The sequence below is a fragment of the Alosa alosa genome, chromosome 21 (genome assembly GCF_017589495.1).
Source record: "Alosa alosa isolate M-15738 ecotype Scorff River chromosome 21, AALO_Geno_1.1, whole genome shotgun sequence".
Lineage (NCBI taxonomy): Eukaryota > Metazoa > Chordata > Actinopteri > Clupeiformes > Clupeidae > Alosa > Alosa alosa.
In genome coordinates this window covers 23,286,233-23,302,072 of record NC_063209.1, presented here as the reverse complement: position 1 = coordinate 23,302,072, position 15,840 = coordinate 23,286,233, and the positions used below count along the sequence as shown (strand labels likewise).

Here is a 15,840-nt window from a genome sequence, read left to right as displayed (position 1 = left end):
GTAAACACAGTTTATCCACCTCTGAAATTTCAGAAATAGAGTTTATCCACATCTTAGAGTTTATTCACCAATTGCAATTTTAACATTCAAAAATCACACTGTATTATCCACATTCACAATATGTACACTCTAGGAACCATTTAATACCACTGATATCGTTATAAAAATTGGGCAATAACCTCCACCATCATTAAACATGTTCTGAAAAATCTGAAACCGTACGATGCAGTCCACCTTACAGAATTCATAGTTTATCCACCTCTTATTTTATCACTACATCCCTGTATGTATGTGTGTAGTATATCGTTTTCAGTATTATTGCCTATGTCTATTCATATGTAAAAACATTATAAATTGTCCATGTAACATTTTGTAAAACATGATACACAAACGCAAACTATCAAGCACTGTAAGGGTGATGAAACATGGGTGATTTTAAGCAATGTTGTGCAATCACATAACCTGTTCAGTTCCACGTGTCCTGTTTGGATGATCGTGCCAACTAATGATAAAAGTAGGCCTTCACAATATCTATACAAGAATACTCAAATATATTGCCCTGCAGCAACATTGCTTAAAAAGTTGCCATGTGTAACAGCGTCAGTGTCCTCAAACGGTGAACAAAAATGTGTCCAACTCTGTGTCTGCCTTATATTTTCCTGTTCATCAGCTAATTTCATTTTTATCAGCTAAATGCCAACAAAAATGTCTGGAGCTAAAACACCATTGAATCAAAGTCTTAGTTTAATCCTCTTATACTGTAGGCAAATTAAGGTACTGTTCACAGAGTGACATTCTGTAGGCTACAATGCCAGCTATCTGTCAGAAGAATGGGTGGGCAAAAGGAGATGTTAGTCCATCATCAGTCATCAAGGCTTAATCTCTGGCTGAGGCAGGAAGGCCGGTTTCCTGTAGTCGTACAGCGTTAAGCTCCAGACTGGCTATCCTGTTTCTCCTCTTCATCAGGCATGCTGCAGCAACTTGAATCAACCAATCATCAGCTTACAATAATCCTGAAAACGATACCACTAATTCCTCAGGGGGATCCACAGCTATCACTGTAATACACCTTTTGCTATTCTAAAGCATATCTACAGTATACAATGCACTGACTTCTGCATATCTGAAAATGATTTTAAAAAAATGACTTTTAAGCATATTCACTGCTTAACTTCATGTTTACTGCATATTCACTGCTTAACTTCCTCATGTTTGAAAGTCAGTTGTTGAAAATGAACGTGAGATCTTAGCCCGATTGGTTTGATTGGAAACATAAATCATCAGCTTCTGAGGGCATAGAAGATGCATTTGTAGCTTAATGCCATGCCTTTTTTTCTTACTTCTCTCACAATCCAGTGTGGATGGAATTCAGTTGCTATGCAACTAATTATCGGCTGCTGTTAATAAACTATACAATGCAGGGCTTATCAGATGCTATCAAAATATTCAGATGATTTTTTTTTTTTTTTTTTTTCAGAAATCTCATGCAATTTGGATAATTAATGGCACAACTGCTGTACTGGATACTACCGACACATTTACTGACTAGTTTATCCAAAGCTATTTACAGAACAGTGTGCTGTGCTCTCTTTACACATGCCTTAAAATTGTTTGCATTCCTAATCAGAGAAATTGTGTCTTCAGCTCCTGATGTGATTCTTTGTTGACACTGACTGACTGCTCTCTGAGAGCAGCATGACATGAACTGAGATGCCTGCAGCAGAGTGAAACACTGTCTGCTTGCTTTCTGATAACTAAGTGTTGCTGATGAGTCATTGGAAGGAGGTTGACATAAATAACTCGAGCCTAGTCGTGGCATAGCGCAGTCAAGTGAACACCAGGGCCCAAACCTGTTTCTCTTTGTGAACATACTTCACATGATCCTGACAAATATTTGAGTAGGCTAAACATCCAGTGACTTGAAATAATCATAAATCATATTAAGTCTAGCACCTTTTCAAATTAAAATTTGAGGGTTTGGATTTGTTTTAAAAAACATCACTCCATCACATTTATTTGCATTGTAGAGAAATAAAGACATTAATGGGCTGTGACACATCTGTGGCAAAATTGTCAATATTTTGTCAATGTCACGTATGCTTGTATGAGCTTGATTGTGATTGGTCAGGTAACAAATGCGTCACCTTCTTATCATTGTAGTGGGGAGTGGATAAGATAAGACAGGCAAAAATATTTCGGCGATTTTACTTCAAACGTACCTGGGGAAAGGATTCAGAAGTCTCCTCTATCATGGGGAGCCGAGAGAAACAGTGGCTTGTTCCGGTGGTTCTTTTTGGACTGCTTCAGTTGAGTTTTGGAGACCCAGATAAACAGGTACAAATTCGTCTTTTCCAATTTAGCAACTGAACAAAATATTAGGACATAGTGCAAGGGAAATATGTTACACAAATTATTAGTTAATTTGAGAATCGTGCGATGTTAAATTCAGGCTACGCGTAAACAGATGTTTTGGTCAATTAAAAACGGCATCGAGTGTCAGGATACAATGTTCAGAGAAAATTGTTGAATTGGAGATTAAGGAGTTTAGATTAAATAAAAATGACCCGAAAATGTAGTGAGAATTAATCCAAAAAGTGTCAGTAGCACTCCACTACCTTATTTGTATCCACGCACTGAACGTGTGGCGCGCTTCTGGCAACAACGGTGGAGGCGACAGCACATGTGATCTCCACAGAAACGGTTAAAAGTGAAAATGCAAAATAGAAAACAAAACTGTTTGATAGACATGTACATGTTGCTGGTGGAGACTAAAGAGTCATTGGAAGCTTTGGCAAATATTATGTTGGCGTTAAGCGACTGCCAATAACAGATGAAGATTTGTTATTTTTCATTTGTGGTTTTAAGGGCCTATTAACAATGCCTGTCGATTGAAGTGGTAATAACCTTGATGCCCAACGTTTACACTCATCCTGCATGTCATTAGTGTCCATTCATTCAGTGATATTTCAACCTTATGGACACATGAACTGAAAAATGTGACGCATTTCTTTTGTCAGGTCTGTCCTCCATCTTCAGGCACCATCTACGACTATGGAGCCACAACTATAAATGGGTGGGAGCACATTAATTTAGGCCAGTACGCTGGGAAGACAGTCCTCATTGTAAACGTTGCCACGTACTGAGGACTAACCTTCCAGTATCTGGGTAAGTCACATACAAATGTTAATTAAAGACTGATATCCATCCCGGGTTCAGAGACAGTAAAGTCTTGTCATCTTCTGCCCTTGCACTTTACAGGCGATATCACTAATTAGCTGCTGTACCTGTCAGAAAACGTGTGCTAGTTAGGATCATGTGGTTTACTAAATGATTGGAACAAACAATGTGGCAGGACTTTACTTTCTGAACCCAGGAGGTCCACCCTTTAATGGATTAGACTTTTTCAAGAAGTAGACTACCCTACTATTACACCCAGAGGAGTGGTTTCAGCATTCTCTTCTGTTTGTCTGAAGTCCCAATAATTGGGAAGATATTAGTCAGGCCAGAATGCTGACATGATGGTTCTGACATCCCTGTCTTTTCACAGAACTGAATGCACTGCACGAGGAGTTGAAAGGTCATGGATTCACCATTCTTGGGTTTCCATGCAACCAGTTTGGCCTACAAGAGCCTGGAAACAACCATGAAATTCTGCCCACTCTAAAGTGAGTACTTACATTGTTTGCTTTAATTACCAGGGAACCATTAAGTCTGTCTAAGTGACATTAAGTTGCATGGCATGCAGTGGAGCATTAGGCATATCCAATTTCTGTGTAGTGAAGAAAGGGCTGGAATCTATTTATCAATCATCATGGCCTATTCAAGAAAAGCCTCGTAATTAGTCTGTTTCCTGCAGGTAGTGTGCACCACTGATTGCCCTCTGCTCTTAACTTCTATTCATTTTGGAAGTAATTTAAGGCAGACCACCATTTTACTCCAGTGGCTGCCTGTGAAACTCTGAAGACCTAAGGGGATTTCACTGTCTGTATTGTATATATGATGTATGTTTCCATGTATAGATCTAAATCCATGATAAGGTTAAATTGACTGTACATGATGTTCTATAGGTATGCCCGCCTAGGCAATGGGTTTGTTCCCAACTTCCAATTGTTTGAAAAGGGTGACGTGAATGGTCGGAAAGAACAAGGCCTCTTCACGTTCCTCAAGGTGAGTAACCTTTTAGAACCAGCTCATCTAGGCCTTCTGTGGAATGATATCAAACTGTTCAAACTCATTCTTATTGCAGTAGTGCACATTCATTGCAGGAAAGAGCCTGGAAGTCAGCCCAAATTTATCCTGCCAACAATATTGAGTTCGGGAAATTCGATCTGGAGTCACTACATTGAGAATTCTCTATGCCAGACGCGGATGTGTTCAGGCCAATCAAATCGCCTGGGCGGGCTTCATACCATAGACCTCTGAAGTTCGCCTACAAAAAGCCGCCATCTTTAAGATCCCATGGGAAAATAACATGAGGATTTTGAATTATGGCACCTGTTAAAGGAACACGCCACCCAATGTCAGTAGTAATATATGTTCTTACCTTAACTTTCACAAGTTGAGTCATACCTCGGTCGGTACGTGCACTCAAACGCTCTGGTGCGCGGCGCAAATGTGTTAGCATGTTGCTATGCTAGAGGGCTCAGACGTAGCCATAGAGGGTGGAAGATAGCAGTAATCAAAAACATCCACGTTTTCCCTACTTAAATACAGTTGCACGAGTACATTACATTACATTACATTTGGCTGACGCTTTTTAACCAAAGCGACTAACAACATGGTAAACAGTAAGTTTTAGAACAATTCTCACAATTTTAGGACAGTTTAAAAGAACATTAGAGTACAGTAAGAATAAGTGCGTCGGTGAGTGCTGTTTTTAACAGTTACTTGTCAGTTTAAAACGGCTGGTGAGTGCTAGGATCAGTAAGACTTGTTGTAAGTGTTGCTATGAGAGTAGATGTTCTCTAAAGAGCTGGGTCTTCAGGAGTTTTTTGAAAGTGGAAAAGGATGTCCCTGCCCTTGTAGGAACTGGAAGTGTGTTCCACCAACGAGGAACAACAGATGAGAAAAGTTTGGATTGGCTTGAGCGTACCGGTGGTAGAGCTAGACGTCGTTCGTCAGAGGAGCGCAGCGGTCTGGAGGTAGTGTAAGTCTGTAAGAGGGCATTCAAGTAGGTGGGAGCAGAATGAGTAGTTGATAAAAATGTGTAGTTGATAAAAATGTGTAAGGTCACACAACATGAAACGTGGCGTAAGGTCACACAACATGAAACGTGGCGATTTTCCAAGCGAATAAACAGGAGAACTACAATGTGTGGCGCAATAGCACTTAGGAGTACTTCGACCTAGCGTAGTGTTGGTAAAAATATTGTATACCAAAGTGAAATGTGAGATCCAGTCCTGTATACAGGAGAGAGGCACACCCGTAGCACAGCGTACTCCAGAATATGAGTCTCTGACTTGACACAGAATCATCCAGGGTTAAAGTACCCAACAGTAAAGAATAGATAATCATACAATGACTGTGGCAAAGCCAGGAGACATTCAGTCTACCTTCTTCTAACATATTCTTTGTCATTCCAACATCTGTATTGGGGGTAAAAAAAACATACATTTTCTCTTGTCTGTAGAACGCTTGCCCACCTGTTGGAGAGAACTTTGGGAATCCCACGAATAGGCTGTTCTGGGAGCCTTTCAAAGGGAGCGACATCAAGTGGAACTTTGAGAAGTTCCTTATCGGACCAGACGGAAAGCCTGTGATGCGGTGGTTCCCGAGGGTGAACGTCTCCGAAGTCCGAGCAGACATCCTGCAATACCTCCAAAAATATAACTCCTAAATATAAATATGCTCCATCTACCGGCAGACAACAAAAACAATTGGAACAGAAATCTGACCTCCAGCAACCATTTTCAACATGTAAAATTGCATTACTTCTAAACAATCTGAAAATGAGCAAGTGATAACAGTGACAACCCCCCATAAAAACAAAAAACAAAAAAAATGTAGATAGTGTTAGAAAGCGAGGCCCTCTGTGTCCGTGTGTGTGTGTCCTCCCTGGCAGCAGTAGGTCGGTGTGGAGGGCGGGAGGGGTTGCCTATTAGTGACGGTGAGGCCTGAAAGCAGAGACCCTGTGGGGCCTCACCTGAAAGCTGCAGGGCCAGAGTGGCTCTTAGTGCATTCAAGCCACTCTGAGGCCCCTGTGGATCAGGCCTTCTTCCCCAGTACCCCACGGACACACAGTGCCTACTGAAGCCTTCATGTATTTGTTTCAATAATAAAAAAAATCCTTTTGTGGAAAAGTGTGTTAAAATGTGTGGAATGAGCTGAGAAGACTATGAAGCTTAACTCAAGGTAAAGAAATAGTATTTTGTTCAAGTTGGAAATGTATACAATCTTCTGTTAATTATTTGATATTTCTTTGGGGTAATGTTAGACAGTGGCATGAGCATATAGCTAAAAACAAGTACAAGCATATTAAATGGCAACTAACTTAAGTACGATATAAAGACATTTAGAATATATTTATTATGCTAGTCAAATACAAAAGGGGTTTCACATACGTAAGATGTGCTTTCGCCTACTGGGGGAAAAAGGTTCACTCCAAAAAGCACAAAACTACAATCCAGTCAAAATCACAGCTAAACCAGTAAAGAAAGCAGACATTTCAAAGTGCATTTCAACTGACAACCCTTCCACTTGCAAATCCGAAGGAATTTGATAAACTTTGATAAAGACTGTTGACTTGAAACTCAGTACCGTGCGTTCCCAAGGTAACTATCTAGACATTTTCGTTTTTATTTACAGGACACACGTCATACCATATTGACAGCAAGTCTAATTGCACTGCAATTCCAGAGATCACAGAAAACGCAAATCATTTTTATATGCAGGAGCGGAATTATGTTACACTGATCCTGTTTACCTTCAATGCTCCAGGGCATTGTGACACATGCACAGTGGGTCTATGAAACGCCAGATTTCTCAGAGGTAATAATGAGGCCATGAATAGACTAGTTGATCAGCTGTTTTGAGGTAAGAGATCTCGTTCTTACAGGCGAGGCTTTATGACATGTCAACAAAAGGCAACTTGCAAGTGGAGATGGATGTACATTAATATAAACCGCACAGCGTCTTTTGTAACACAGCAAGAAACTCTCAGCCGAGGAAAACAAAACCGGTACAATGTATACACCAACACATTTACTCTTGCCTTTCCACAGGTTTTGCACAGCTTGCAGAGCAACAATCGATATGCCTAATAGTGAGACTAGCTACTGTTGGCTAGTGGTTAAGCTCTAGCATCGACAGAGCCACACAGAGCAGGTCCCGTGTCACGTGTCTACATGATCTAATACATAATAGAGGATGTCACATTCCTATGAGAGCAGAAACACTCTTCAAACGACCACCTCTACCTCAGCACCCCCTGTCTGTTCAAATCCCTTTATGGCTTCCAAATCAAAGGCAGAGGGGGAAATGGGGACTGCGTTCACGCAGAATGTTTGCGGTTTCTAACTCCATGTGTACACATTGCACGCGTATGCATACACTTTACTGCAATCCTTCAACAGCTACAATATACAAGAGTGGGGAGACACTGACGGATACACAAAGAACATCATTACTTAGGACAATGAAACAATAGTCTATGGAAAAACAGATTATAAATAATAATAATAATTATAATTATAAATCATTGGTAATTCACATCCATATGATCAAATAAGAAAACAAAAATCTCTGAATAATTAAAGCACATAAAATGAAACTAACTCAGTGGATGAACATCAAAATTACAATCGGTAACAAACTGGCAACCAATCATCAGATAATAACATTCCAGCAGAACGTCACCAGTGCCACCAGATATGCCATTAAGGATAGAACCTTTCCCTTCACTCTATTCCGGACTACCACAACATACCAACTGAAAATGAACAATAGTCCTCAATTTACATTAATGTCAATTTTATGATGTACATCTCATTTATACGAAGCACTCATTCACTGGCTATGGTAATAGTTATGATGGTACAATTATTTTGATCCTTTAAAACCATCGGTTCCTGCATAGAATTATATAATAACGCATATAATTTAAAACGGTATAACTAATAGAAGTTCAATAAATCAAAACGGAAAGAAAAAAAAAAAAATCAAATAATATGTCTATATACTCTTGATAGGGAAAACAGTGTCTCACAAATAGGCTTATAAAACTGAAGTATAAACAACATTACAATAGAATATCGATCCAGTAGGAACCTATAGTTCTGAAACCCACACCATGCCAACTGAAATGAAACTGCATCTGCTACTAGCCGGGCACCGTCCCAGGGACAGAATGACTGCCATTAGTGCTTCCCAGGGTCGATGTTCTGGCGATCCCTTTTTCCGTAACCCGATGCGCTGGCCTCTGATGACAAAGGAAAAGGGCACATGTCAATAGACCCTTTCAACAATAAAAACAAAAACAATGCTTGAACGTTCTATTTGGGCCCCAATCTACTTCCTCTGCATTAAGATAACATATGGAATGTTAAAAAGGAAGTCTTGTGGGGCCAACTATGATGCTGATAATGGAACTCTCTTGAAAGGGTCCATATGTGCATGACGTCCTTGTGTCTGCTCTTGGCAGACATTTCTGCTTCTGCGTCTACCTGGATGCATTTCTCTTCACATTTTGAGTTGATATGGCATGTTAACAAGTGAAGCGAAAACCAGCAGCAAATCCTACAACACCACTGGCAAAAATAGAAAGTCTATACTATGAAAGCCATACTTTCAGCTCCATTAAGATTTGGATTTAACCGCATCGGTTGAATTTAAAATCTTTAATCTTGCTTCTGTGGCTTGTAATGTGATTTTTTTTTTTTAAAATCTCTTCAAAAAGACTTGGCCACAGCAGGCGTCTACCATCTCCCCCCGGTCAGCACACAGCATGATTGGCATGTCACCTTTCAGTCACACACTTCAGAGCCTTTCAAAAATGTCATTTTTGAGAAAATTTAGGGGAAATTATGATTTGGATATTTTCCACAGACATTATATTACCTTGTAAATTATATAATCTTGAGTTATTAAAACATCAGAGGTACAGACACAAATGTTTTGTGTACAATACAGCATAATTGAATTAGTAAAACTTCACAAATGTTATTTTTGTAAACAATACAGCATAATTGAGTTAGTAACCCATCAGTGGTGTTAATCACATTGATTGATATCACAACATCATGTTTTGCACAATACAGCCTGCGGTGCTGGTTGCTGGCTCACCGGTGTTCTCGGGAGGAGGGCGCGCGGTGTCGGCCTGCCCTCGGTTGCCTCTGGGCTGGGGGAAGGAGGACTGCCAGGGGAAGCCCTGAAACAAGCCACAGCCAGAGCCAGTGTCAGCAGGGCAGAGAAGGCACCTCAGCTGCTAAGTGTGTTGTTGGTATTAAATCTTTTCAGATGAGCAAAACAACCACTGTTTTGTGTTTTGTAGGTGATAATCATGTAACAAGAGTGAGCATATCTTTGGTAAACAAGTGTTGATGACGTATGTTACGCTGCACTGTTATTATGTGTGCGTCTTTGCATGTTTGTTTCTCTCTGAGTGTGTGTGTGTATGTGTATGTGTATGTGTGTGTGTGTGCTTACTGGGGTGACAGGCTGGAAGTCTCGGCCGGGTGCGGTGCTGAGGTTGGGCATGCGGGGAGGGAAGTGGATTGGCCAGCCCTCCAGGCCCTGGTGGCCCACCTGCACAAAGGGGCCGCAGTACGGGGGGCTCATGGGTCCGTTGGGCGCCGCCGCCGCCGCCCCAGTGGTAGGGTCAGAGGTGCGTCGCTCTGGCTGCCCATCCTACAAGGTTCCGAGGAAAAGTTGTGGTCAGTAAGTAGAGTCATGGTTTTGTTTCTTATCGGTCTAGTAACCATGGAGATTTTTAGTTAAGTTGTGAGTTAACATGTGAAAATGCAACACAGTTTAATCAATACTGACAGGCATAACGTGTCAACAGAGGTACATGGTAAAAAAGGGATATAGGTTTGCAAAGCTTTATTACAAGGATAAAAGGTGATTTTTTTTTTATTTCATCAGCCACAAGATGGCGCTGTTGTTCAAGGTAAAAGTTGCACGGTACCTGCTTATGATGCATCTGCAGTCTCTCCAGCTTACATCTTTCAGATCTCTCTCTCTGACACTCATTCTGGGCTTGGTGAAGCTTTAAACACACAAATACACACACACAGACACACATTAACTTTTTCACACAACATCATATCGTCATACATAAACATCTGATACTGAAACTGGCTGATCGTCATTGGTGTGACATGGTTGGCTGAAACATGAGTTAGCCGCAGCTATTTTCAATATTTACTGTAAATACCGATCTATTTACAGGTGGGGATTTTATTGTCATTCTCTCATAACAGATATTACGAGTGAGGAAACCGCTCAAGTGTGAGCCACTCCTAGGTGATGAGGCGGAGGAGTGGCGTGGGGATTTCTGTTCCTCTTTTAAACAAAAAGAAAAATCCATGCACCAACCTGGTTGGTTAGATTGGTCATCTGACCCTGGAGTCTTTCCACTTGGCGTCGCAAGTCTTCCTTCTCCTCGTTCATCCTCTCCCGATCACTCCTCTCCTTCCTGAAGTCCTCCTCGAAGATTTTCACCTGCATCGGACCGCAATGAACAGGGGTCACAATGAGAGCCGATAACATGAGCCTCTTCAGACAAATGTAAACATGCATGCACTCCCACTGGTTACAGCCCGATTAGCCAGGGTCTGCCATGCTCATCACCTTAACAGCCTTTAACCTCATTAACATTTGGTTTGCTGACACTTATGTTATCAATGGAACAAAAAAACCTTAAAAGCCATAATCGTGCGGTGTCTGCGTCATTTGAGCTGTCAGTTCTCACTCTCAAAAAAGAAAACAAGATTCAGATTTTTCTCAGTGTGGTTTCTAAAATTAAAAGAAAAAAAAAAAATACAATTCAGCAAAATGTAAGTCAGAGGGAAACGTTCACCCACAATAGATGTGCTACGCTCCCTTTTCCATTACACGTTTACATTTTTGGTGAATGTTATGTCTATGCTTTGCATAAACAGCCAAAATTACATATTACCAAGAGCAGTGTACAACTTCAATATTTCAACTAATTTCCTTGATATTTCAAGAATTCATTCATTTGAAATATCAAATGAATCGAATGATCTGACCTCAGAGATAAATATTTGGATTACCTACTGTAATCACCTGTCTCTAACCAACTCTTGCCAAATTTCTCAAAACCAGAATTACACTGAATCATTGTTTCTGCAGGTTTCAATAAGTCAAATGTAAGACCGTAAGACATTTTTAAAAGCAATAATGAACGAAATTTAAGACCAGCTTCATGCTCTTTCCAGCAAAAAATATTTAGAAAAATCATAGTCCCAAAATTACAAGCAAAGTAAACTAATACAGGCTATAGAAATTGTATCAGTTCCAAACTAATCCAGTTTGAAGGTGTTTCTACATTGTGATAGCTGCACTGTTGAGAGAAAGAGCTACAACACTGAAAGCGACAGGCTATGCTGCAAGAAATGCAAATGACCACTGTACAAGTAGCTATGTAGTTAAATGAGCATCAACAAACTTAAAAAAAAACTTACCTATACGCATTTCATACCTAGTGCATAATATTGCTTACGAGATTTAGGTCTTAAAAACTCTTAAATCTATTTTGTTACATTTTAGACTTTTTTAGACCCTCACAGAAACCCTGCTGAACAGAACAGAATTCAATACTACTCTGACCCTAATATAATGGACTTACGGTGACACAAACAAAAGACACACTCCAGACCAACCTGCCTCATATGCTCAATGTTGAATATATTGCTGTGCTTGTGCTTATTTTAATTTTTGTTTATTTATGTTTGTTGATTTGAGATGACAGCTGAGATGAGGTGAGGCGTTTACCTGCTCCTTGAGCACAGCGATCTGTGTGAGCGCATCCTGGTAGCGCAGGTTCATGGCGCCGTCACCCAGGGGGATGCCTGGCTGCTGCGTCGTGGAGGGCGAGTGCAGGTTTAGGGCTTCTTCCAGAGCCTGCTTACACACACACACACACACACACACACACACCCACACCCACTCCAATTTAGATTATGCAGTTGCTGAACTATTTACTACAAACTACTTAATTATGAAAAGTGTTTAAAACTGGTATAGTGAACTACCCTTAAAAGGATCAAGAGACTGTCTACTGTACGTCACAACCCCTGTATGCGTGTTACATTTGAATAATCATTGCCTGAAAAGGACTGAAGTTCATTGTTTTACAATGCCAATGAAACACTTTTACTGAGCGAGACATTTACAGCAGACTTCATTACACAAAGCAGTACAGTAAGTGGCAGACAGTCCCAAGATGATGGCAGACACTAAACGCAAGAGAGAAGACAGCTGGAGCTGTCAATCAAAATCAAATATTCAGGACAAACATAGAGAGAAAGCAATAAAACAATAACACTACTGAGAAGTAACGACACCTCTGAGGACAGAAGTTTGATTGGATGTGGAGTGTGTGTGTGTGATTCTTGTATGAGTGATATTTTTGTATCAGTGAGTAATTGTGTGTGTGTGTGTGTGTGTGTGTGTGTGTGTGTGTTGTATCTGTGTATGAGTCTATGCGAGTAGGAAAAGGATCATTAAAACTGATTAACATTTGTTATGAGAATATTGCTGAAGAGATGACATGATGGACAATATCAAAAACTAACTGTATGTGTGTGTGTTTGTGTATACACCAACTCGGTTCAGGCGTTGGATCTAGGGCTGCAATGATTAATCGATTAGTTGTCGACTATTAAATTAATCGGCAACTATATTGATAATCGATGTGTCATTTTTTTTAAGGAAAATACAAGAAATTCTCTGATTGTAGCTTCTTAAACTTGAATATTTCTAACTTTACTTACTTCTCTATGAAGGTGACCTATATATCTTTGGTGTGTGGAAAAAACAAGGCATTTGAAGGCATAATCTTGGGCTTTGGAAAACACTGATTCACCATTTTCTGGTATTTTATCAATCAAACAACTTATCGATTAATCGCTTATGAAAATAATCATTAGTTGCAGCCCTATTTGGATCTCTTTCTCCTGGTACTCCCGCTGCTTGGTGTGTGTGTGTGTGTGTGCGTGTATGTGTGCGCGTCAGTGTGTGTGTGTGTGTGCGCGTATGTGTGTGCGTGTGTGTGTGTGTGTCTGTGTGTACACTAACTCGGTTCAGGCACTGGATCTCTTTCTCCTGGTACTCCCACTGCTTGGTGAGTGTGTGTGTGTGTGTGTATGTGTATGTGTGTTTCTGTGTGTGTGTCTGTTCACTCGGTTCAGGCGCTGGATCTCTTTCTCCTGGTACTCCCGCTGCTTGGTGAGTGTGTGTGTGTGTGTGTGTGTGTGTGTGTGTACACTAACTCGGTTCAGGCGCTGGATCTCTTTCTCCTGGTACTCCCGCTGCTTGGTGAGTGTGTGTGTGTGTGTGTGTGTGTGTGTGTGTGTGTGTGTGTGTACTAACTTTCGGTTCAGGCGCTGGATCTCTTTCTCCTGGTACTCCCGCTGCTTGGTGAGTGTGTGTGTGTGTGTGTGTGTGTGTGTGTGTGTGTGTGTGTGTGTGTGTGTGTGTGTGTGTGTGTGTGTACACTAACTCGGTTCAGGCGCTGGATCTCTTTCTCCTGGTACTCCCGCTGCTTGGTGAGTGTGTGTGTGTGTGTGTGTGTGAGAGTGTGTGTGTGTACACTAACTCGGTTCAGGCGCTGGATCTCTTTCTCCTGGTACTCCCGCTGCTTGGTGAGCGGCAGCAGCTGGTCCTGCAGGTAGCGCACCTTCTGTTTCAGCTCACAGGTCTCCGACGTCAGACACTCCTTCTCACCCTGTACCCGTACCCACACACACACACACACTTACTTATGTGGCCTGTACAGACATGCAAGCAGCACCTTTAGAAAGCTATAAACAATCCAACCCAGGGGCAAGAAAGGGAGGGGTACAGGCCAATTTGACTCGTTGTTGAACTCAATATCAACTACCTTTTTCGAGACCAAAACCGAATCGCGGACAGCATCTTTAAAATATTGGTCCTCATTTGCCTCTATGCATCATACAAATGACTATAACACTTACTGGAAACACACTTGAATAAAGGCTGTGATAAAAGGCCTCGCGGTGGTCAGTGAATGCAAATGCAGTGAAACCTCACATCATAAAATCCCCAATCACTCAAAAGGCACATCAAGTGTTAGGTAACGAGACTACGAAAGTTCTGTCTGTCTCTTAGAGGTTTTGAGGACGTTCGCCACCACAACTGCTCTAACTGATCTGGAGTCGGTACAGGTGAGACTCATGTGGGAAAGGGAAAACACCGAGTCCTTGTCACGATGTAAGTGATACTGGGAAACGCACCATGTGAAAAACAGGTAAGAAGAAGTGCACAAACCAGTATGATAAATACAACAAAGTTATTACGAGACACAACTACCATGTGAAATTCTACTGTAACATGGGTCTAACTTCAGTGATTCTCAAAGCATAGTCATGATTCATAATGACTAAATCAACTTACACACATATAACTTACACCACAATCAAGAGTGATCTACAGAGAAGCGTTTTTTATGCACACAAATAAATCATACTTTGATAAGTTATGAGTTATAACATAATGAGTTTGTTCAAGGTACAACAACTATTCTAATATGTCATGGGGTAAATAGGAGAGCAGAAGTTCATGAAACAAGCCCACAAACAACACAAAATATAACCATATGTGATGGTCGCCATAGCGGCCACACACCGAACGCACTAACGCTCCCTTTTTCATTAAATCTTCTGATGATTTTTCATAATTATATGCTCACACATTTTGATGTTTACATGTCTACATTCACGCACACCCTCTCGCTTAGCAACACTACGTTGGCAACCAAGTAAAAACGCAACACATAGACTTTTGATTTCATACAACATACAGACTTTATTGCTTAGTTCAATAGTATGTGATTGTGTGGTTGAGTGCACGCAACTTATCAATTGTGTTCTGTTGTTAATTAGCTTAAGTTTGTTATTTAATGCATTTTGTTGATTTACCATGTATCATGTTTGTATGCTCCTGTTTGAGTGCGGCCCGACTCCGGGAGCTGTGTGCGTCATGGTATTTGGTCCGGGCGGACTTCCTGACTGTCAAGACGGAGCGGCAAGTTCCGCTGGTTTAATTTATCTATAGCCACATCCATTTCACTACTTTGTCATGGGGGAAGGAGAAGCCTTTCGTGTTTATTGACTGCAGCTTTCTGGTTGGATTATTTTGTGTTTATGCCCAGATGTCTTTGTGTAGTTTATTTATTGCTAGCATTATGTGTGGTTATCTTTTTGAATGTTTTGGTAATGTCTGAAAGTTAATTGATTTTGTGGTGTTCCCCTTTTAGTTATTCATGGTCTGTCCAGTCTGTATTTAAGTTTCCCTTTGTCTCCTTTTGTTAGTTCTTGCTGTGTGTTCATGTCGGAGGTTTGCATCGGAGGTTAATGTTTATTTTGTTTGGATACCCTTATTTTGGGCACAGAAATATATTTAAAAAAGTAATTTATTGTTTTTTGGTAATAAAACCATTTTTGCGCAATTTGCAATCCTGGCTCCCTGTGTCGACTGCTCGATCCCTCACACCATATAACAGGTAAGACAGAAGACCTTTCCTAGAAACAGTAGCAGTGCTACTTCAGTGAGCTTAAGACCTGTTTTTACATTCTGCGGACATGGCAGGTGCCAACAGTGGAGCTCATGCCAGCTACTGTGCCACGCATGTACTTG

The 15,840-nt window shown here is 40.8% G+C and overlaps 2 protein-coding genes across 4 annotated transcripts in view; one reads left to right on the top strand and one right to left on the bottom strand.

Moving 5' to 3' along the window:
• Positions 1-2,183: 2,183 nt before the first annotated feature.
• Positions 2,184-6,299, top strand: gpx3 (glutathione peroxidase 3). Its single transcript, XM_048231133.1, has 5 exons — positions 2,184-2,334; positions 3,018-3,165; positions 3,548-3,665; positions 4,068-4,167; positions 5,630-6,299. Exons 1-5 carry the CDS (start codon positions 2,251-2,253, stop codon positions 5,834-5,836), a joined length of 657 nt encoding a protein of 218 aa, XP_048087090.1. The 5' UTR covers positions 2,184-2,250; the 3' UTR covers positions 5,837-6,299.
• A 207-nt stretch (positions 6,300-6,506) lies between these two features.
• tnip1 (TNFAIP3 interacting protein 1) overlaps positions 6,507-15,840 on the bottom strand; it is a 21,069-nt gene continuing 11,735 nt past the window's right edge. For 2 of the 3 annotated variants that reach the window (XM_048231131.1, XM_048231130.1), the window contains exons 12-18: positions 13,781-13,909; positions 11,956-12,087; positions 10,534-10,659; positions 10,124-10,204; positions 9,643-9,843; positions 9,280-9,364; positions 6,507-8,416 (exon numbers count right to left, since the gene is read on the bottom strand). In XM_048231131.1, the coding sequence (XP_048087088.1) occupies positions 8,355-8,416; positions 9,280-9,364; positions 9,643-9,843; positions 10,124-10,204; positions 10,534-10,659; positions 11,956-12,087; positions 13,781-13,909 (816 nt within the window). In that variant the 3' untranslated portion in view covers positions 6,507-8,354. The remainder of the gene's footprint in view (positions 8,417-9,279; positions 9,365-9,642; positions 9,844-10,123; positions 10,205-10,533; positions 10,660-11,955; positions 12,088-13,780; positions 13,910-15,840) is intronic. The other variant, XM_048231132.1, reaches the window with a different exon arrangement.